General features: G+C 34.5%; 2 protein-coding genes across 2 annotated transcripts in view; one reads left to right on the top strand and one right to left on the bottom strand.

Annotated features, from left to right (window-relative positions):
• Positions 1 to 24,638, bottom strand: part of LOC108359232 (uncharacterized) — a gene marked incomplete at its 3' end in the record, with an annotated part of 264,353 nt that overhangs the window by 123,499 nt on the left and 116,216 nt on the right. The window lies entirely within an intron of this gene.
• The window catches only part of LOC108359231 (uncharacterized), a 96,381-nt gene continuing 72,782 nt past the window's right edge, over positions 1,040 to 24,638 (top strand). The window contains exons 1-2 of the mRNA XM_017610985.1: positions 1,040 to 1,106; positions 20,243 to 20,541. Coding sequence (XP_017466474.1) covers positions 1,040 to 1,106; positions 20,243 to 20,541 — 366 coding nt within the window. The remainder of the gene's footprint in view (positions 1,107 to 20,242; positions 20,542 to 24,638) is intronic.

The following is a 24,638-nucleotide window of genomic DNA, read 5'->3' as shown; positions in this document are numbered from 1 at the left end:
ACTGCGGTTGAGAATTACATAATTGTTGTAAGTGGGTGAACGAAATAAAAACCAAGTAATTCATGTTTCTCGAGCATTTCGTATTGTAAACTTTTTGGCGAGATATTAGCCAATGAATTTACCAGGGCTACAAACCGTTCCAAAAATCTAAGTAGTTCGGTTCAGTGGTTCGAACAACTTAGAAAAAACTTATACCGGTAAAAGAACCGGTTCATGAGTATATCTGAATCGCGGTTCGATTCGGTTCTGTTCGAATCGTTCAATTATTTAAACACTAACGGCCAAATTCACAAAAAATAAGGAATGTTTTATAAATAGAAAATGAACAAGAATGCAAATTCAAAATGGGGGAGCTAGTATGCTAGTTTCAATCGCATAAATTGAATTTTTATACCTCAGCAAGGAATGAAATCGATTTAGGGTAAAATTTGTGCTAATATTCGTAAAAATTTATTCTACATTATATAAGTTTTTGAAATTTTCAAAAAAAGCCACTTTCACAGCTTTAACTTCGAATATCTCATACTTACGCCTTGCCTGCTGGAATACTTCTGAATTCAGCTCAAAATATTGCATACATTGAGGATTCGGAGGACTGGCAGAAACTACGCAAAATAGGAATGTAGTTACTGGTGATTCCCGATTTCCTTCCCCTCCGCCCCCCCCCCCAACTTGGACTTCCTATTTTCTGAATCTCCTCAGCATTCTGAGACTTTTTGGACCCTAAAATGAGTCCGAATTTATACAGCAAATATACACACATACACGTATACATATCTACTACAACAACAAAAATTTGTATAGCCATATTAGAGCAACTAATCATATTTTCACATATTTTTTTCAGCTCATCCCTGCAGTTAATACGCAAACAAAATCCCAAACAAAACTTTGCCATTAACTTATTGTTGACTCTACAATAGCAGCAGCAACAACAGCGGCGGTAGCCTTAACAGCAAAAACAGCTAACAAGGAAGGAAGTGCAGATATATGTAAGCGGCATCAGCAGTGCTAACAGAAATTATTTATGATATTCTAAATGGGTGGCGGTGTTGTTTTTCTAATTGTTGTTCCAACGGCAAATTTTGAGCGCGAACTCGTCTATGGTAAGATAAACTTTAAAGCTTTGTTTTTTAAATGAATTTTGCAATGTGTGTACTACATATGTATGAATGTATGCACGGGAAATGAAAATAAAATTATCGCCACGTACATTCTATTATATATGTCGTATATGTATGCGAAATTGTCGCTTAATGCTTACAGCTACCATAAATTTTCAGTTTTTTTATTATTATTCGCCGCATTTTAAATAAGTATGAATATGTAAATGTACATATTAGGGTGCATCGTTCTCAAACAAAAAAATATATTCGGTACTATTTTCCATCGGCACTATAAAATTTATTATTTTTTTTCGAGTTCTTTCATAAATAAAATTAGTTTTTAAAGAAATCTCCTCCAAAAAATCACCTCAGATTATAGAATAGTTTAAGCTTAATCAAACTGTTTAAGAATTTTATCAAGGAAATCAAAATAATTCGATTTTTGGAGATATTTTCAAATCGCTGTAGCCCACGTAAATCTTAATATTTTTCCAAAATATTTTGGCAGAAGTCGTGAAATATAATAAATTGTATAATTCCATTGCGAATTCCGCAACTCTTTTTGGTTAGGCACAGTAATACATATATATGTATTTATGAGCAGAGATATGGGTTTCAGTCTTTAGCTTAAGGCCCGGAAATCCCATAATTGTGGAAGAATGTTAGGTTCCTCTTATATGTACGTATGTATGTATATGTACACATATGTAAACTTTTTTATCCAAAAAAGTCAAAATACATATGCAAAAAAGAAAGATGTTCAAGAAAGCTAAGAAAAGTTTATTGTTACGTACTACTGATTGTAATATTAATATGTTTATCAAATATTCTTGATTTCGAGATTATTCTCTGGATTTTTTTTTTTTGGGGCTTTTGGATCTTTTGGAGATATGTGGGCATTTGTTCAGAACCATTGGGGATATCTTCGGGACTGTAAATAGTTTTTTTCGGTCCATTCTCTAGAATTTTTGAGATTATACATTAGGGTGGTCCAATATGTTCTCCAGCCACCCCGAAAGTAAAGAGAACTGTATTTTTTTATTTTGAATTTGGTTAACATGTAATGGCGCCGATAGAGCTATCAAGTTTGCCATGTATTTTATATAAATAAAATGTTTTTTTTTCAAGAATTTCTATAAAATCGGTAAAAACAAATATTTTTCATTCGAATAAGAATATTTACCTTCAAAAATCGTAAAAAATTGCATTAAAAAAATAATAATTAACAAATCCGTTGAACTGTTCGTGCGTGATGCGGCTACGAACACGTTAAATAACTCACATTAATATACATATATAAGAGATAAGACTAGTGGTTATAAAACATGGTAAAATTTAAAAGTTTAGTATGTATGCACCATAATTTTTTAGAAATTTTCTGATGAAAAATGTTATTATTCGATCGAACAATATTTATTTTCAACGATTTAATAGCAGTTCTAATAAAAATGTGTGTTTCCCGATGTAAAGTACATGGACAATTTCAAAGCTTCGACGACGGTACTATAAAATAATAACAGATTTCAAGAAAAAAATACGGGTTTATATTTTTCATTTTCTATAACTTTGCCGAATAAAATTCCTTGTGTATTCTCGGACCACCCTTATATACAAATACACGTATTTAGTAATTTTTCAGCAGATGTGCGCTCACACCCAACCTTGTTTAGCTCAGCTTAGCTCAATGCAGCGACAGCCAAGTCAAGCCTCTGGCTCATGCCTGTTACTCGTAACTAGGGATTAACTTAATTAAATAACTGCAAGTGGCAATTTGTAATTTTAAGCACCAGCGCTTTGCTCTAGCTTGAAATTAAGATGCATATGTACATGTGCGCATACGAGTTTGCTAATATATACGAAAATAAAATACATATCCTTACACCGGCAGTTTTATGTCCCTTACGATAGACAAACATGCTACTACGAGTATGCTGAGCCATGAGTAAAAGTATATGCTCCAAATCAAGTGATCGCTCGGTAACATTTTAGAAACTCTTCATTTACTCTTCGCAATGATTGCTTTACAGCAGAATTAATTACTTTATGACATAATAAAAGTGCTGTTTTTAATTACGCTATAAAATTTGGTAATATAAATACCGAAGAATATGAAATATTTAAGCACTTCATATGAAGTAAGTGAAGTTTGCGTTTTAATGGAATTACGTATGTGCAAAGCAAGTTGGGAGCGTAAGCAATTTCTACCGCATAGCAGCAACATTTAAGTGCCTCTGAAAGACTGCTTAAAATACTTTAAACTTGTACAAGTATTGCATCAACCAGCCACTTAAAAATATTAGTAACACTTTTTGATAACATATTGAAAAGTAGATCTCAAAACTTAATCAAGTGAAGTGAATCGCTTGGGAAAACTACACCGTATCTAAGATTTTACTGGCCTGAGAAGGACAGGTGTACAGTAGTTCAAAATTTTCGCATTTATTTCTCTTTTAGCATGCAGATGTGCTCGAAATGTTAGTGTAAAAAATTACTAAAAATCACTTGCAAATTAAACTTTATTGTACAAAAATTGAGTGATTTTTATAGACACCTTATTTTTTTGTGTGAAAATTTTTTTATAAAATTTAAAATTTTTCTTGTGAAATTTTTCTTTCGTTTTGAGGACACCCTACAATTGTTAGGAACACAATGGAAAAGGAGAATGGATTTTCTTAAAAATTGCTACTTTTTCAGCACTTTGCACTCAACAATTTTAATACGCACAAACCAAAATTCCAAAATCGGGCTCAATTGGTCTCTTGAAAATTTTATCAGCTTTCATTAAAAAAATATTTAATCAAATTTAGTGAAAAATCTAGTCACCGGTGAATTGTGAACACAAAATTCCAGTTTTGAACCACTGTGCGTTAACGGTGAAGGGAGCTTATTAAACTTACAAAGCTGCTGTTTTTAATCTGGGGTGGCGTTTTTATGGAACACTGTCCGATAATAATAATTTATTTATCGATGTTGAAATTTATTTAAATTAATTATCGATATTATTATCGATTAATTTGATGATGTGTGTATTTCGATATTGATAGTTACATACATATCGGTATGCATCTAAATAATGATTGATATTTTAATCCATATACGTCTCTGATATAACGATAGCTTTATCAATGCATTTTTCATAATTATTATCGATATTTTTAACTTTAAATGTATTGACATGGTAACGATCATAGAAAATAATTAATGTAATTTTCGACACCTTCATAAGGGTGGTCCTTAAAACATTAATATCAAAAATTTTTTACAGGGCGCCATTCTATTTTGTTCAACTTACAAAATAAAGTCTTCCACGAAAAAATGTAAATTTTAAAATAATTGTTGGGGGTCTCTACCAGGGTTTGAAAATATGTAAATCTGAAAACTTGACATAAATATAGTCAAAACTATTCATATAAAATCGTGTCAAATGGATTCTTCATGCAATATTAACCTCCAAAAACTATCATTAGTTTGAGTTTTGTGCGGAATAAGTGCAACATTTTTCAAATATCTTCAAATGATTATTTAGAAAAAAATCCCAAGAAACTCGTGTAAGGGAGAGTTAGTATGGAATTCCTGAGCTCAAAAAGTTTTTTTTTTTAATTTTTTTAAATTAACGACATACGACTTGTTCTGATTAAAACAAAACTTTTCGATTAAAAAAAAAAAACAATTTTTTTTTTCAATTTCAAAATTAATTTTTTTTTAATTTATGGTGGCACGGTTAAAAGTTGCAATTCTATTTAGGAAGTAGTATACATTTGTGTGTCCAAATAACATGGTTTGACTAAGACCGAATTGAAGCATCATATAAATTCATAAACAATTTAGATGTTGCTATTTAAAGGACCACTCTTATATGGATATTTCTCGATATACAATTCTTAACGAAAAAGCTAGCTTTTTCATACAAGAACCAACAGATATGCTTAAAATAATATGACGTATGTATGTGCATATGGATATGCAATTAAAATGGTTTACATATGCGGCTTTTTTCACCCCATCTTAATTGTGTACCCAACACTTTCAGCATACGATTTAATTTATACACAGAATACGTATGTAAGAATTTAAATACAACTACAATATACATATGGTTGCTTACTTACATAAAAACATGCATACAAATATACATACATATATATGCACATTAAGGTGGTCCTTAAAAAATGAACCGAATAATTTTTTTCAGTCTCACCCCCTCAATCGGTAATACCCCGGTCATGGATATCACAATATAAATTTTGGTATCGATTGGAGACGGTTAAGGCGTGTCGCACAGGGGGCAAAGTTCAGATTCCTCTAAAGAGACTCCAAAAATTTAAATTTTTTTATTTTTTTCCATCTAATACCCAAAATCGAAACGACCATAGTCGAAGATATCGGCGATTGTAGTCGGTAATTACGTTTCCATAACTTGAACTTTGACTCCTGTGCGAAACACCTTAACAGTCTCCAATCGGGACCAAAATTTGTATGTGATATCTTCGACTATAGTAGCATCGACGTACGGGTTGAGACTTAGGAAATCTGAGGTAAAAATTTCCCTCATACATTTAAGGTCCACCCTAATGTACATATGTACACATTTCAAACTAAGTTCAATGAAAGTCGTCATCAGCTGCTGGCAATTTTATTTTCAATTTAAATGCAGCTAAGCTTTAGAAAATGGTCACCAGCTCTTGCTATCAAATACACTACCCAATATCCAATACCCCTCAGCTATGTTGACAACAAGAGTAACGAAAACAACAAGAGAAACAAACAAACACACACACACGGATATGCCGTTAGCAGATTTGTTAGCTATTTATGCGAAAAGTTACTTAAGTGTTAATGCAACATCCGCTTAATCCACCGTCAACACCGACAACACCAACAGCACCAATAGCAGCACAGCACCGCCATTGACTAACAACAATAACAAAAACAAAAAAAAAACTACTAACTCGACTGCTACGACTGTTGTCGCATGCATATAAGCCAATACTAGCAATAAGCTCACTTCTCCTCGCGATGATTTTGCAATTTATGCGTTTACTACTCTCTCATGCTATCACTGCCATTCCTCAAGCACTACTCTGGTTCAGGCTACGGCGTACAAGTAAATGTACTTGTACTTGAACGTAGGTGGGAGTGTCTACACCATTACTAGCTACTAGTTTCGCTTCTCTACTACGAGCACATACATACGTACACACGTACATATAACAACTCAGCTAACTTTTTATGACCTGTCATGTTTTATTTATTTCGCTTGTAGTAGTGCACTCTGGGGGTGGGCATTTTTAAATTCAAGTTTCGCATACGCCCAGCCAGCATAAGTTGCAGATTTGTGGGTACATATTTGTTTCTGGAGTACACACATACGCATATGCTTAAAGTCGCAGGATAAATATGCATGTCGCCTGTACACACATATGAGTGTACGTATTTCTGTATGTGCAAAACTAAAGTGCTTAACAATTGTAAGTGGCACTGCGAATGACTTGCGAGAACACCCATCCTTTTGTTGTGTGTATGTATGTATGTATCTGTATTAGTAACTAAGCAAGCTGAAAGTGTGGATAATAGAAAATGTTACTAGCAATGAAAAATGGTGTGATACAATATTGCATTTCAAGTTTGTATGACTGCGAATATGAAAAATGAGAACGGTGGTGAAAGGCAAAAAAAAAAATAAAATAAAAATTTAAGTGGAAATATAACTGACTTAACTTTAGCTTAAACTTTCATTCCAAAGAGCGTATATAGTTTTGATGTAAGCAAAATAATTTAAAATTTTTTTTGCAAAAATCATTTAGATTTGATATCGAAAATAAAATTTTTTAGTAGAAAATTTTTGTATCGGTTTTTTATATTCACCCTTTTTGGCCACGTAAAGTTTGGTTCGGTTAGTGTGTATGTGAATGCATAAGCAAAGGTGGGTTTTTCAGATCAATTGGCGAACTCATGTGAAATAATTTGGAGTCTAAGATTTCTAGGGGACCGTCAGATGTATGGACGGTCGTCACTCATTAGAGGGTGTCTTTCGGCCGCATACACTACCGGAAAACTCTCGGGGAGGAGAGGTTAATATTAGAGGACAGTAGAGGTGAGCGGTCTGACATTTATCACACACCATTTCTCGGATCGCCTTCTGTGCTGGGAGGCTGCCTACCGCTACCTCCGGCGCAGCCATTGGGTGTGCGAATGAAAGCTCAGAGGTGTCGTCGAGCGTCGAGGATGACGGTGCTATCAATGTCTGAATCCGAAGAAACGTCGGTCTTGTCAGCAGATGAGCTCGGCAACAGTCCAGCTACTTACTCCGGAGCTCCAGCTAAGCAGGCATAGTTAGGAAGCCCAAAGGCTTTCGACGACGAGTCCGACGTTTCTTCGGATTCAGGCACTGATAGCACTATCAGCCTCGACGCTATCAGGGTATGTTCTGTTGCAAGGAGTAACCTTAAACCCTATTTCAGGCTTCGTCCTTTTCAACTTCAAAGAAGAGAGAGTTTTCAAGTACGCTCTAGACAAGTCTAGGGAAGAGGTTTCAAAAATCGCCAAGAGCATTTCAACTTCCGATGGCAGGCTGAAACGGGTGAGCTCCGAGGAGCAATACCCTCCACGAGTCAATGGAAACTGCCTATAGCAAGGTGGTGAATATGGTCGAGCTGGGCTTCATTCCCGTTGAGCCCGTCAACAAACCACTTGGAGCGGAGCAATTGGCTCAGCTTCAGTAATCTATAATCGATGTCGCGATCGTGGGCTGATATAAAGCCGGAGCTCTAAAGATGCGTCCCTTGAGCTGGGTAGCTTTTTGCCCTCTGCTCGAATGCTCAAACCGCGAAATGGCTACGGCTGGAAAAAGCCCCTTATTGCAAAATTTATTGAACAATCAATACATCATCACACGTCGGAAATATATTCATTGCTTTAACGTTTCACAAATTTCAATACCAAATATGCTACATAGGCGGAAAAATAAGGCATTAATGTTATCATTTATTTAAAAAAACTGATTTAAATATTATCATTTCCGTGGCATCAGACACCACTGAGCCACTGCTCTTCAGACATTTTTCCTGTTTTTTTTTTGTTTTGAAAGTCTATCTATAAACACGTGTAAGTAAAATTGTCGTTTGCGTTAACGTGCAGCCACAAAAAACAATCAGCGCTCCTGACTTGCTTTCTTGCCATAGCCGCTGACGTAGCTAAATTTTGATATGCATTAAACACAGATATGGATATACATACATACATTTCCTGCATATTGTTGCCGCCATATTTGATGCCTAGTGAACGATGCGACAATGTGACATTAATCAAATGACTATACACAAATTTCTTTGGCGGCACTGCGCTGCGCTTTAGCCGTTTCCGCGCTGATAGCGAAAAATCGCAACCGAAAATGTATATTTAAGAAGATGGTAAGACTTATTGGTAAGCATTTGATAGCAGACAATTGTGCGGCTTCTGTGGCTGGCTTCACGAGCCATGCATACGCACGTTTATTACGAATATGATTGCTTTTGTTTGCTTGTGTGTGTATGTGTAAAGCATTTCTTTAGCCGACTTTGTTATTGACACAGAGTGATTGCTTTGTCAGCTTGATACTAGTATCATACAAATAATAAATCGTTTCGCTTATAAATTTTGACTGGAGCCATGTTACATTATCATTTTAATAAACACATGAACACAGCTCGCGTGAAAACTGTGGCTGGTGGCTGATGGCATCATTTTTAATAATGACGTATTGGGATGGTTCGAATGGGGGTTCTTTGTATTATACACTTTCTTTGAGTCATATGTATTTCGGGCTTTTTCGATTTTTATTTTTGCACAAACTCACAAACAGAGTTTTTATACCCGAGCACACTTGTGCACAAGGGTATTATAACTTTTTATAAAATCAAAACTTATTATTTTTCCTATTTCGGAAATCGCCACATCTTCTCATCAAACTTCTTCGTTGGGTTCACTTTGTGCAAAAAGTAGCAAAATTTAAAAAATTGCAAACTTTTTAATTATAATTCCTAGGCAGTATGTACAGTTGTCCACAAAATAATAGGAGTGCGATATTTTGACCAGTTTTGGCTATTTGTCTTTTGTTTATTTAATGTTTATTATTTTTTTATAAAAGCCTAGCTGGCTATACAACAAACACCATATAAATTCAGATTTTAAACTTTGTATAAAAATTATAAAAATTTTGCAATTTTTCACCCAAATTTCAAACTTTTTAATCAGAATCTTTAGAAAAAATTCTGGTATGCAGTTTTGTAGCACATTCAATTCTAGTCTGAAGAAGTGCAAGTTTCAAGCGGCTAAAAAATTCCGTTGATTTTTGGCAATTTTTTTGCTGGCAGTGTCCTCCATATAAAAGAAAATTGTCGACATACTTTGTATGGAAAAAACGTGAAACACCTTTAACCAAAAAAATTCTCAAAAATCAACGGAATTTTTTAGCCGCTTGAAACTTGCACTTCTTCAGACTAGAATTGAATGTGCTACAAAACTGCATACCAGAATTTTTTCTAAAGATTCTGATTAAAAAGTTTGAAATTTGGGTGAAAAATTGCAAAATTTTTATAATTTTTATACAAAGTTTAAAATCTGAATTTATATGGTGTTTGTTGTATAGCCAGCTAGGCTTTTATAAAAAAATAATAAACATTAAATAAACAAAAGACAAATAGCCAAAACTGGTCAAAATATCGCACTCCTATTATTTTGTGGACAACTGTATGTTGTTTTTTTTTTATGGAACGTAATCCGTAATACCGTCAGCAAAAAACAAAGCATGTAAAATCAATTGGGATTTTTGGGCAACCACAGTTTTTTTTTGTAATTGTTTATGAAAAAAATTCGCAACACACTGGCAAAAATTTTTCTAAAAGTTAACCCGATTTTTTTTTAACTTGGACTTGAAATAATTTTTTTTAAGTTTGGAATTTTAATGAAGTTTGTCGAAAATCGGATTTACATTTTTGTTTGTTCTAGAACATACTACATGTATTTTTATTACCTTCCTTTTATTAACTCGGTATGTAACTATGTAATATTGATGCGCCTAAAAGATGCAGCGATTTTTATTCCCAAGTTACATACCTGATGACAGTACGAATGGCAATTATAATAGGGAGGTTTTAGTTTTTAAACTATAATTTTATTATAAAAATGTATGAAAATTTAAAAAACAAAAGGAAAACGTTCACTAATGGGAATCAAAAAGGAGCGCTATTCATGTGACCGCCACTGTATTTCATTTGGCTATTTAGAACATGCGCTCTAACCTAACATGTCAAATGAAAATAGCCTTGGATTATCTACAAGTAAACTCTTTTTATGAAGACAACGAGCAGAGGCAATCCCAACTCGTTAGTTTGGATGGATGTGCCGAGGTGATGATCATTGGTCGAGTGATTTTCAGGCCAAACTGGTATCATAAAAATAGCGAACTGAGATGGATCTGCCCCTTAACTTTCTTAGTACTGAAAATAAGCCATTCTGTAATAAATAAAGTGAGACTGGAGCGAAACATAGATGTCGATAGTGCAAAAACTCCAACCGTAGAACAGCCAAACACTCTGGGCCTCAGGTTATGTAGAGCAGAAACGAGATCCTAAAGTCATTTGACTGTCACGACTTGCGGAGAAAGATAAAGTGGCCCTACTGGCCTAGCGTGCACCGTGGGCACCAGCGGTTTGCAGTATACAAATTTGTGAAAACATGGCCTTCTTCACCGGCATTGGTTATCTTTTCATAGTGTTAGCTCAACGCCTGCACAATCGGCAGAAATTCTGCTGGGGAAGCAGCATAACTTTCTTCTACCGAAGCAGTTGCACGGGGCAAAGCAGCTAAACAACGAGCAAGCTAACTAGTAGAACCAACCCGCTACGCTTCATGGGTAGACAACTAAGATTACTGGAAGAATACATCGCACAGCACAAACATCACCCAACAGAGACCAAATGACGAAATGGGCTATCACTGAATCCATCGTAGTCCGAATTTTCGTGAAATCTGCGAAGATGCTATCACTGAAGCATACACTTTGAGTGCATACGTTCGTAGCAACTCGGATCCAGTGCCACTGGCGAAAAAAAAAAACAATATTTACCATCGACTCGAAAAAAATCACCAAATTCTGGGAAATATCTACAAATAACTTTATTATAATAATTATTTTAATTAAAACTATAGTTTTTTTATTTTTTTTTTAGTTATTTCAATAAGAATTAAAATTGTTTAATTATAGGGTGTTTAGTTATAGGGTATTTGAGTCATATTATTGGCATATTCTCAGTTTCCTTCAACCAAAAGCGGAAGTGATGAAACTAAAGGCAACAATGAATTGTTTTTTTAAAGGCAACAATGAAACTTCATTATTTGAAAAACTTCAACTCGAGTTATTATAGACAAATACAGTGACCCAAAAAAGTGATTTTTTTTAATATTCGGAATATTTTTCGAGTAAAATTTTTTTCTTGTTTTAACTAAATCCATAAAAATCGAGGATACAAACTATGTACAACATATAGAAAAATTCCAAATGAAATTGATTTAATTTGCGAATAAAGTTAGTTTTGAATGGAGCGCGATATGTTCGCCTTATATCGATATACATTTATACGTATGTAATTATATAAAAAGTATGCAAAGAAATTTATAATTTATTTAAAGATAACTACGAAAAATAAATCGGGAACGGAAATTTCATCAAAAACCTACCAAAATGAGAAAAAATTTACCTTTTTACCAGATAGCAGTATAAAAATGTTAAGGGAAGCAAGACAATTACCCCGTAAGCTGCTTACTGTCCACTATTGGAAAGGAATCTTTTTCGCCATTACAAAAATACTTCGTAGATTCATATTATACATAAGTACAATGTGATTATTTTTTTTACACATATACATACATATATATCTAGGTAAAAATATACACATTGTAAGCGTGTTCTAAATTTATCTGGTTCTCATATCTTATTCACAGCAAAAACGGATGTAAAATATTTGCAAGAAAGTACTCCACTCCCCAAAATAAATTCACCAGCAGCGGGAAACCACTTAACAAGAATAAATATTTCGTAGCTTCGACCTGGCGACCTAAACTCATTTACTAGATAGGTTTCCTTCCCACAACAGCAACGGGAGCGAACACAAGCACGCGTACACAAACAAGCATTTATGACTAAACGATAAGTATCCTAACGGTGGGGCACCTGATTTTATGGGAGCATGAATGTATGTAAGTATGCTGGTTAGCTATTCTACACTCATGGCTAACAATGTTCCACCACAACCAGCACAAACGGTTATGGATAGTTTACTGACAATGCGCTTGTAACTGTCGATGACAATAATGATTATTTGAGTTATTGATGGTTGGCAAGCAGAATATAGGTTACTTGTACAGTCAGTACCATAAATATACATACATACATATCTACACATGTGTGCACGTTTATGTGTAGTACATATGCTGCTGTTGCTAGTGGCAGTGCCCAGCTAAATGCAAATATGTACTATAACTGAGATGAATTTTTGTGTTGGCTATCAGTGCTACAAATTCCGAAGACATTTGTTTGCGAATATGCGGCATGTCATACCGAGTAGCAGAGAAAGTTAGCCAGCTTGAACTTTTCCCTTTCGCATCGCCGAACTCTTGGATTGGATTGCTGCACATCCAATGGGATTTTATGTAGCGAAATACAAAACAAACAATAAGCATGGCAATAACTGTGAGTTTAGGATCAAGTGACAGCTCAATAGCAATGTCATACAAATATAAATGTACACATTTAAGCCCAGCAGTGAATCGGGCGGTTTACATACTTTCTAAGGTGAGACTGCTAGATAGATGTACATTAAGACTGCCCCTGAGCCAAAAATATTATTTCGAGGCAATTTTGAACTTTTTTTTTTGCCCATAGGCAAGAATTTTTTTAAAATAGTTCTACTAGAAAAATCAGACAGCTTCCCTCGCAATAGTTTAATGATTTTTGGAGAGCTTTAATTTACTTACATTAGGATGGTGCGTTGGGGTGATAAGAACTGAAATCTGGTGGGTAAGTGAGGTCAATGAACTTTTGAACAAAAAAACGTTCTCCTCGACTGTAAATGCCGAAATTACCTTGCAAAAATAACTTAAACTAAGTGGTGGACGGCGAATACTTTTTTTCTTGTTCAGTCTAATGTACATAATTAAAATTTGCCACTTACTTACGCAGTCATACTTTTTGCACTTTGCTGTCTTTAGGCTGGCATTTCCAAAAAAAAAAATATTGGACACATTCTTTTTTCACTTACTGCCTTATTCTCATGTGGTGACAAATCTGACCAAAATGACAACTATCATAACCTGTTCGCCTAAAATTATTCTGCACAAACTAGCATAAAAGCTCATAAAAAATGCGATAAAAATTTAGTAATGTGCCTTACTACAATAAAGTTTTTGTGGCATATTTTTTGGCACCACAGCTATGGCAATAGTCAGTTCGACGAGTTCTGCTATTGCGTGGGAATTGGGTCGTTAGTATATTATTTTTATACACTCAGTCGTTCGATAAATGAATTCACCTAATGTGGCGTGTGTGGTGTTAAGATAGCTAAAAAAGTTTACATTAAGACGAGAGTTCTAAAGCACTTAAGGGAAAAATTTCCTTCATCACCCGAAATCATGTTGTATCTTATGCTTATAAGAGGTACATGAAAAGGCCACAAAGTTTTTTGCTTGCGCACTCATTTTCTCCTATCATGAATACTGTCAACAAATAAGCAATATAGAACCAGTCATTTACTAGGCTCTTCAGTTCCATAAACCATCAACCCTTGTGTGGACATATTTTAACAAATATCTCTCCCTTATTTTTCTCCCAATCAACTTGAAAAAGGCATGCTGCCAGGAAATTTAGATATAGTGAAACTGTTACTACCGACAGCCCAACATTGAAGATTGGCAACAATGTAACGAGCGCTTGAAAATGGTTCAGTAAAGTCAAATATTGGCAACATGAATGCACTACATACAAACACACATATGCACGCACACAAGTATATAATAACTTTAGGAAAACATGAGTAGAAAGATTATCTATGTTAGATTATACTTAGCATTTGCACAACATTGAAATCGCAATAGGTGAAGATAAGGCAGTAGACGACTGGTAGGAAAAAGTTAGCTGGTGTTATTAAGTTGAATTATTTTAAAACTTAAATACTTCAAAATTTGTTTTAATGCTGAAATTGATATGAGAAAAGAAAGAACGGAAAATTATTCAGAACTAAAAGAGATTGTCTTCTAGCGTTTTTATTATCTTCATCCTAAATATGAAGCTTCACACGATCTTAATCTGTTTTTCGTTTATATTTTAGACAATAAAAGTAGCCAAAAGAAAAGTTAAAAGTGTCGATATGAAAGGAGTTATTGGCATAGGCACCCTTACCGGTTAAAACCCAGCACTAGGTAGTCGAATTTGTATTCATTCTTTTCAAGTCGACCCTATAAATTTTCCCCCAGGGTATGTATGCATGTAAGCGCACAAATCACAGCCACACACATGCATACATACATCTGAATGTACATTAGACTGCAGCATTCCCCACACAAAAAAATAATCGGTACTGGTTTTCCACTGGAATTATAAGATCCTTACTAATACAAACATACATATAGTATAGCGGATTTGAATTAAATTATACACAGGGAAAATTGTCAAAAGAAAAAGTTTTAATAAATCATTAGCACGAACATTCAGAATTTTGTTGAGGTGTTTCGAGAGGGTTACCACCAAACTATTTAAAAGGTTAAATGAATTATATATTACAATATGGGTATCAATCGAAATAGTTCTGAAAAGGTTTTATTTTTTAACTACATCAAGGAGGGTTGCCACCGGTTTGAAAAATGAAATTCGACTTGATAAAAGGGAATTTATTAAAATATGTACCTATCACAATATGGGTGTCAGACTTTAAAAGGTTTAAGAAGGTTTTAATTTAAAATATAGTGAAGAAAAATTTGACAGTCTTTTTCAGAGTTTATACACAAAGTTTAGTTTAATTTAAATAATTTACACTTAAATTAATATGCTGAAATTTCAAACACTCAGCGAAACAGGTGAGGGCAAACTGGTATATCATATTTAAATTGTGCACCAAAATATTTTGGAAAAATATTAAGATTTACGTGAGTTTATTATGAATAAAAATTGTTTTTTTTAAGAATTTTTTGAAAAAACTCACTTCGGATAACAAATCAGCTGAAGCTTAAAAAATTTTCATAAAAAAAAATGTTTCTACGGAATCATAATACTTAATGAAATTTTTGATGCTGATTTTTAACTTTTATTAAAGATTGGTTTAACAAAAACTTGAATAACTATACCGATTTAGATTTACGAGGCATCTTTGGAAAGGTATTTTCGTACCCTTTTTATTTGTTTGAAAATAGGCTCATTCAAAGTATGAAAGAGAAGGGTCCAGCTCACATAAAACTTACCATTTTTCCGAAATATTTTTGTGGGAGTCTTCAAATATAATAAATTTTGTAATCCCGGCGGAAAACCCGAAACTTTTTTGGTGATGCAGTCTAATGTACTACATCATATCTATGTGTTAGTTTCTGGTTTAGCTGCCGGCAGCCTTTTTGAGCCAGTTTGACTTTTGGCACAATTGCTGACTTTTGAATCCCAAGCACTTTTGGCAATGGTGGCTACTTTCAAAACGGTTGACTTGTCAATGTGTTTGCTTTTCACGCTTTGCTCATTTTGTTTTGTTTTGTTTGGCAGTTAAGGGCTATAATTTGCTTAAAGTCAACATTCTGTAGAGTTGACATGATTTCAAAAAGCTATATTGGCTAAAGAGTAGAAAGCAATATCACCATGATTGACAGAAACTAGAAGTAACGTGTGTCTTGTGCACATACATATATGCAATGTGTGCTGCAATGTATGTATGTAAATGTTGGGAGCAATTTAAAATTCTCTTGTTTTTATTTATGTAAATTTTTTGAAAATGTTTTCGAAGTACAAAGTACTACGTTTTTAAAAACTCGATGGAACTCACCCAATAGGGCAATTCATCTAAACGCGTAAATTTCGTAACCTCGTAAATACACCGATTTTCCATACAAAATTAAGTAAGTTTCCATGAATACCCACAATAATTTTTAATCTACTTCAAATAAGTATTAAGAATTTTCACTCATAATCTGCACTTTCCTAAGTTATCGTTTGTTATTCAAATTAAAAGAGCGCAGGGCAAGTGAAAAGTAGAAATACAGAGAGAAAAAGAGTATACATCGAAGGAGCATTGAAAAAGATCTTACAACAATACGTAAAATAATAAATAAAACTAATGAACCACTCAATTAAGTTGATAACAAGATCGGCGACTGGCGATGGGAGAGATATCGTTCCCACGACAGTCGGGTCTACGTAACCGGAACGACCCAGATTTATATTTGGCCAAGGACTGTCACTCCAGCAACGCACCCCAAAAACTCGTTGGGGTACTTTTATGCTGCTAGAACAACAACAGGAGAGATATGGAATAAGTAACAAAACAACAATGTCCGAGGATTTAATAAACTAACACTTACAACTGCTTGCGGAGAAAAGCCAATAAAATGATAAGTAAATACACAAGCCCCAGAGAAAACTTTTGATTAATACTTTTAAGCCATTTTGAAGGTTGTATCTAGTAGATTTATATAAAGCAGTTGAGAAATGCAAACCTGCATTGCAAGCGAACGAAATAACTTAAAAAAAATCTGGCTTATGGTACTTTAACCAAACTCAAAGCTATTAGGAGAAAAAAATATTTGTAAGTAGATACAATAATTGCTATAAACCATTAATTAACACACATTCAGCAAACATTAAACTGTCTTAATTAATCAGTTAGTTTAACATACGAAATTCAGCTCCAAATCTTTAAATCCTACGCAATCGTCGTCTAACTATATAGATACAATAATCTTAATCGACTACAGCGCGCTTGTAGAATGCATTACAATTTATGAGTGTGTAAATGTGTTTGTAAATGGCTCACATTAAGACGTATACATATATGTATATGTAGGTGCAGAGGTATTCAGCTTGCATGGCTAATAGATATTTACAGCATGGCTATTACCAGCAGCTATTAACTAGATATTGCAATTCTATTCAATAGGCAACGTAAAATAGTTATCGCATAATACATTTACATTCAGCTTAATAAATGTTCCTAATGATACAGTGTGCACAAGTAAATACATACATACGTATATGTACATATGTATAGGCATGTATACTAATGAAACGGTATAATGTTTAATGAGATTTCAGTTTATGAGCTTTATACTGTCACGATACGAAAAGTGTAAGTGGCTATGTACTTATGTAAATATTTGTATGTAGACACGCTTGTATGACATTAGTTATAGCTTTTGGCTATACACTTGGTAATTTATAAGCCTCAAATAGCTACAATGAATATTAACTTTGTGTGGCACGGTATGTTTTTGTTGCGATACGATTTTGTGGGTATGTACATATTTATGTATGTATGTCCGATGTAAGAATAAGTTAGGTAAATATTTTTAGTTATTAAAGTTTTAGTTTATATGGCTGAAAGTTTAAGTTTAACATTACAAATTTGAATAAAACACTTTGATGATCTAATTTGAAAAACAATTTTTAAGTTTCATCAGCCGCTGCTGGTAGCTTCTCTTCCAATGATAATAGATATATCGACATCGATGTTCTAAAAAGGGAGTTAACACAAAAATACATATACTTCAACTGCATTCTATTTTTCTTTAACCTTACGATGACCGACAAGTATACTAGACATTTTAAACCGGTTCCAGCTAACCGCAGTAGCCTTCGTGACCTCTATAAATTGGAATGCCTGGAATCTGTTAAAACATTCTTCAACACGATTCCGAGATATCGTTAGTCATAATCACCGCATTGATAAAAGAAGTTATCGGTGATCCGAGAGTTAAATCGTATATTAAATTTCTCAATATCATAACTTGTAGCATACTCTCGGGCGACAGGGGAAAACTCCTCGCATAGCAAATTCGCAAATCTTTTTTCAACACATTAATTGTCTAAAACTATGCAATAATAAACTTCACGAAATTGTTATGACTAGGCGGTGGTAGTAAGAGTTTCATCAATCCAAAATATATTGCAGAGTGAATTTTTTAATTTGAGTGAATTGAAAAGTAACTAGAATTTTTATAACAGCCAATTTAGTTGCAAAGCTGTTCGAGTCAAAAAAAGTTCAGTAATTTGCCATTTACAACTACTCAGTTGTGCTAAATAAATTCTCTTTCATAAAAATATGTTGAGTTTAGTGCTACTTAAAATGCAAAATATGCATTAAAATATGAATTGTGGTGCATATTTAGCGGCGCACAATATGTAAAAATGGGCAACACATTCGAAATGCTCATTTTTTGTAGGTATTTTACAATGTCGGGCTTATTTTGCGCAATTACCATTAAATCAAATCTGCAAGTTGCAGGTTATGGACGATTATTATAATCGAATTACCTAACTGCATAACAATATGTGCAATTTAGACAATGCTACAATTTTGGCTGACACATTTTTATTATCTACGCGTTAACAATGCATCCTGCCGTACTATTAAAATTATTAACTCGCTGCAAATGCGGTAGTTAAATACAACATAAATATCCGACTTTGGCATTAAATTGATTTTTTTTCTTAAAAAAGGGTGAAATTAGATGTGTAAACATATGTTCACGGCTCGGCAAACCATTAGGCGATTGAGTTACATACATAGGTTTGGTTAAAAATCAAACAATAATTTCATTTCATCTTATTAATTTTCTGATATACATATAATTTATTTATTCCTTTTTCCGGTAACACCACCTTTTATGAATTCGCGCTTCTAGCATCCATAGGACCGGGTTGTAATGGAAGTAACTGTATGTTTAACAAATAAATGAAAATGTTTATAATGCAATCAATTGATCCTTACGAATTCGCCATTACCAAGGCACTAAGTAACGAACGCACTTTTGTTTGCAAAATGCATTTAATTAAGTTAAAAGAGGACAAATTCCTTTGTTCGGCATTTATTCTTACTCGCTTTCTATCTTCCAATGCGAATTCATATATTCTTATCACGAATTCATATATTCATGTGATATTTAGCAAGAGTATAAAAACATAAAATTACCTTATAAATTAAAAGCATAAGTATCACATGTATGTATGCGTAGTCCAATTCACGAAATCATTTCATCGATCTGAGTAAAAACTATGTGCATAAACTCAAGTTCGCGTTAATTGTAATCATGAAATGGTGTTCATTCATTCAGTTTCTACTCAAACGTATGAAATGATTTCATGAATTGGCCTACGCATAATGGTAGTAAATGACAAAATGAATTACAACAAACGCATCCTTTTGACATAATGCAAGCCGAAAACGTTGGTTCAAATCAATCCGCATTCAAGTTTGACGTTTTGCACACAAACATTGCAATTTTGCGCATTTATATCAACGATCAGCTTATTAGATTTGTTTTCGTTTGTACTACATATGTGCATATATACATGTACGCAAACACATGTACATACACAAACATATGTACATATGTACAAATATATATACAACCATTCAAACATATGTACATACATGAAAACATTGCTGTCCATAAGTCCATATATGTATATGCCCATCAGTACATCAACGAAGCCCGCTTGTTTCACCATAAATATATCCATACAAACATATGTATATATGTACGAATGGATGTAGTTACGCGAAGCACGCTTGCATCATTTATACATATGTATATTGCATGGTAGCGGCAGAGCTGAAATGCGCAATGTGTTCGTTCATACATACATATATATGTATGTAGGTACTCGTACCCGTCATGCGTCGCTTTATTTCTTTTTCCCCCTTCCCTATACTACCTATATCTTCCTTCTCACTCATGTAACGTTTTCAGTTTTAAAAATTTCACTCTCCATTTTTGCGATACCGCCGCCTAAGAAGTTTCACTTCAAAAAGCGCATTCCAATGCGAATTCATCTGCATCCATTCATCTCGCTCATCAGTTCTTTCACTACATATAATCTCCCTTCTCTTTTGTTTAATTTTTCTCCACAGGTTTCTCGCCTGCTGGCAATCATGAAGTACCACCAGCAGTGCCAACTCACCGTGCACCTTTGCCGCCAGCTCCCACCCCACCATCGAATCTCAACATCAATCTTCCGGAAAACAACAATGGTATACTGCGCCTCGAAGTCGAATTACGTGATAAGCATGCACCGAAATATAGACGCGGCATGGGACGTGGTGTTGGTGCAGGTCGTGGACAGGGTATAGGAGTGGGAGCGGGTGGAAAACGTGCACCTGCATCGCCCAAGATTGTGGAGGATCAAAGCGCAATAGTGCCATTGGAAAAGGTGAGATTGCGATTTAATTTTTTGATTGACGTGATTTTAAGAACCCCATGTGTTTTGGGCCAAATGAAGTGAATTGGCCAAATGAAGTGCATTGAAGTGCAAATGAAGTGATCTTGAAAAGCGATGTACGAGTGTAGGTGATTTAGCAATTTTCCAGATGAAGAAGAATTTAAACACTTTAAACGAGTTAAAGTTAAATAAATGAAACTGATAAGATTAGACCTTTTTTAATACCAGCCTGATAGAACAATGGTGAGTAAAAAAGTTTTATGTATTTTGAATGTTGTGTTTTAAGAGGAAAGCAGGCATGGGGTGCAGTATCGTCTTATCGAAGCAATCATCGACCGCAGGGATACCATCCTATCAGGGTATTGCTATCCGGTCAGGCGATGCGAGCTCGAAATATTTAACGTAAATATACCACCTGTTACCAGCTGCCCGGCAGGATATCACCCTGAAATAGGTGCGCTCCTCAGAGATGAAAACCGTATGGTGAAGTAATATGAGCGATAGGAAGGATTTATATTGATTTTATACTATCTTAGTTGTTTGAAAGTTTGCCTTTAAAATTAATTTTTCAACTAAATAAAACTCTCTATGCAAAGCAACTACTACGGGATTTTTGGGACTTTTTCGGAATATTTGGGACTATTTCGAAATTTTCGAGACTTCTTCAGGATTTTTAGGATTTTAGGGGTTTTTCGAGAATTCTCCGGGATTTTCTGGACAATTTCAGGCTTTTCAAGACAACTTCGATATTCTTGAGCCCATATCGGGATCTGCGGGACTACTGCGAAATTTTTGTTACCAATTCGGATTTTTTGGTACTATTTTGGGTTTTTCGAGACCACTTTGAGATTTTCAGGGTTCTCGGGGCTATTTTAAAACCTTGGGGATTTTTGGGACCAATTCCGAATTTTTGGGACTAATTCGGGTATTTCAAAACTACTTCGAGATTTTCGGGGCTCTCGGGAATGTATCGGGATTTTTGGGACTATATTGGAATTTTTGAACTTATTCGGGACTATTCCGGATTTTTCGAGACTATTTCAAAATCGGGAATTTTTAGACCATATCGGCATCTTCGGGATTACTTCAAGATTTTTGAGACCATTTTGGAATTTTAGGATTATTCGGGGTTTTCGAGACCATTTCAAGGCTTTTGTATCTACCTGGGGACTTTTGAGACTTCTTCGGGATTTTTAAGACTATTTCAGGTTTTTCTAGATTACTAAGAGATTTCTGGGATTCTCGGCTCTAAATCGGGATCTGCGGGACTACTTCCGAATATGTACACACATATGCATTGGCAAATTACGTACTTAAATATACATATGTATGTTCATAAGTGTAGATAATAATATTTGACATAAAGATTACTAGATTAAAAGTTTTCCAAATCATAAATTTTTTAATTTGGCGATGATTTAAATGGTTATTTTTTTAAACTATAAGATCTAAAAATCATTTCGAAACTGAAAATATGTATCTCTTGATCTCCAAGAACCTCAGTGACTTCTTAAAATGTAAAATGTTACTAAATTTATTACTTGACCAGTTTGAACTGAGTGTATGAAGTTTGTCTCGAAAAACCCGAAATAGTCCCAAAAATTCCCAAAATTGCCCAAAAATCCCGAGTAGTCCCGAAGGTCCCGATATACTCACGAGAACTCCGAAAATTTCGGAAGTAATCTCGAAAAACCCGAAACAGTCCTAAAAATTCCTAATTGGCCCCAAAATCACCGAAGTAGTCCCAAAGATCCCAATATAGTCCCGAGAACCCCGAAAATATCCAAGTAGTCTCGAAAAACACGGAATAGCCGTGAAAATCCCAAAGAAATCTCGAAGTGGTCCAGCAATCTCGAAATAGTTCCTAAAAAACCGATATATTCCCGGAAATCCCGAAAATCACGAAGTTGTCACAAAAATTCAGAAATAGTCCCAAAAATCCTGATAATCTCGAAGTATTGTCGAAAAACCCGAAATTGTCCCGCAGATCCCGATATAGTACCGAGAACCCCAAAAATCTCGAAGCAGCTTCGAAAAACCCGAAATACTGTAGAATCCCGAGAAAATCTTCAAGATCCGAAAACCCCGAAGGAGTCTCGAAAGCCCCGAAAGAGTTCCAGAAACTCCGAATTAATCCGAAAATCCTCAAGTAATACCGAAGATCCTGATATATTCGCGAGAACCCCGAAAATGTCCCAAAAATACCAAAATAGTCCCAGAAATCCCGATATAGTCCCAAAAATTCAGAAATAGCCCAAAAAATCCCGAAACAGTCCCGAAGATCCCTATATAGTCTCGATAAACCCGAAAATCTCCAACTAGTCTCGAAAAACCCAGAACAGTCCCGAAAATTATGAAATAGTTCTTAAATACCATAATAGTCCGAAAAATCCCGATATATTCCCGAGAACACCGAAAATCTCGAAGTAGTTACGAAAAACCCGAAATAGTCCCAAATATTCCGAATTGGTCCCAAAAATCCATAAGATCCCAAAATAGCCCCGAGAACACCGAAAATATCTAAGTAGTCTCGAAAAACCTGAAATGGTACCAAAAGATCCGAATTAGTCCCAAAAATACCGAAGTAGTCCCGCAGATATCGATATGGGTCCGAGAACCCCGAGAATGCCGAAGTTGTCATGAAAAACCCGAAATATGCAGTGCAAAAAATCTCGAAGAATTCTCGAAAATCGTGAAATAGTCCAACAATCCTGAGAACCCCCGAAAATTCTTAAGTAGTCTCGTAAAATCCGAAATAATCCCAAAAATACGCAATTATCCCCAAAACCTTAAAAATCCGGAAGAAGTCTCGATAATTTCGAAATACTCTCGATATAAAATAAAATAAAATCTCGATATATTCCCGAGAACCCCGAAAATATCGAAATAATCCCAAATATTCCGAGTTAGTCCCAAAATCCCGAAGTTGAAAAATCACAAATCAAATCATTCGCTGTAAAAATCAAATCACAAATAAATTTGATTTCTGATTTGGAGGGCGATTCAAATTACAAATCAATTTGATTTCTGATTTGGTTAACGAATCAAATCACAAGTAAAACATATCTTTTATTTGGTTGACCAAGCAAATCACAAATAAAATTTGTTTAGGATTTGATGCACCTTTCAATTCAGAAATAAATTTGATTTATGGATTTGTGATTTGACTGAATCAAAATCAGGCAACCCTGCTCACAGCAACCACAAAATAAATTAAACCATTTTAAAAGGTATGACTTTATTACAAAATTACAGCTATGATACCTTTTGAATCCCCTAAATATTTTCATGACTTAAGGGACACTAAAACAGATGCTCTATATTATAGTTATGTACCGCCTTGTATCGCACTTCCAATACCGCATTTGTTTGAGTGTCCCTTTAAACTGAATGAAGAAGTGCAACTCTGTCAGAAGTCATAATATGTTATGGCGAGAGAACAAAGAAAACGAGCCATAGAATGGTGGGCGACATAGGGCAGGTAAAGGGTTCGCGATCGATGCCACCTTTACGTCTCTTCTCTACACCAAGGAGTTAAATAGCGAGCAGGCTCATACAAATTCTATGCAAAGCTTAAAAAAGCTTCTCCCGCGGTTTATGTTTTCGTCGTGACTTGTTTTAAATAACGGGAAGGAAGCACCTTTATCCTTAGCAAACCTACAAAAAATTTTTGAAAAAGCGAAGAAAGCTTCGCACGACTTATAAAACTGCTCTTGAAAGATGCTATACAAATGAATTACGGTTATGATTTTTAGGTTTTTTATAAAATACAAAAAAACATAAAATTACGTTCTAATCAAATTCTTAATACTTACATACATACGTACTCCAAGCGCTTTGCTTTTACAAGACCGTAGCGCAAACTGCTCTGTGCGATCCCTGCCTTAGATCAAGGTGTGCGATATATACTTCCAATCACTAATTTAATTTAGTGTTTCTCCTACTTTATCTCTACATAATAAACGCACTAACTTTTATTTTTTCTCACACTTTAATTTTAACCATCACTCACATCAGTCCATATTTAAATTTATAAATTGCTATTAATTTATTTGTTTATGTCTCATTCATTTTAATCAATTTTCACA

This window comes from Rhagoletis zephyria, unplaced genomic scaffold (genome assembly GCF_001687245.7).
Source record: "Rhagoletis zephyria isolate East Lansing unplaced genomic scaffold, Rhagoletis_zephyria_1.1 Rzeph_scaffold_00361, whole genome shotgun sequence".
Classification (NCBI taxonomy): domain Eukaryota; kingdom Metazoa; phylum Arthropoda; class Insecta; order Diptera; family Tephritidae; genus Rhagoletis; species Rhagoletis zephyria.
Note: the sequence above shows the minus strand (reverse complement) of the source record. Positions and strands in the feature narration are given on the sequence as shown.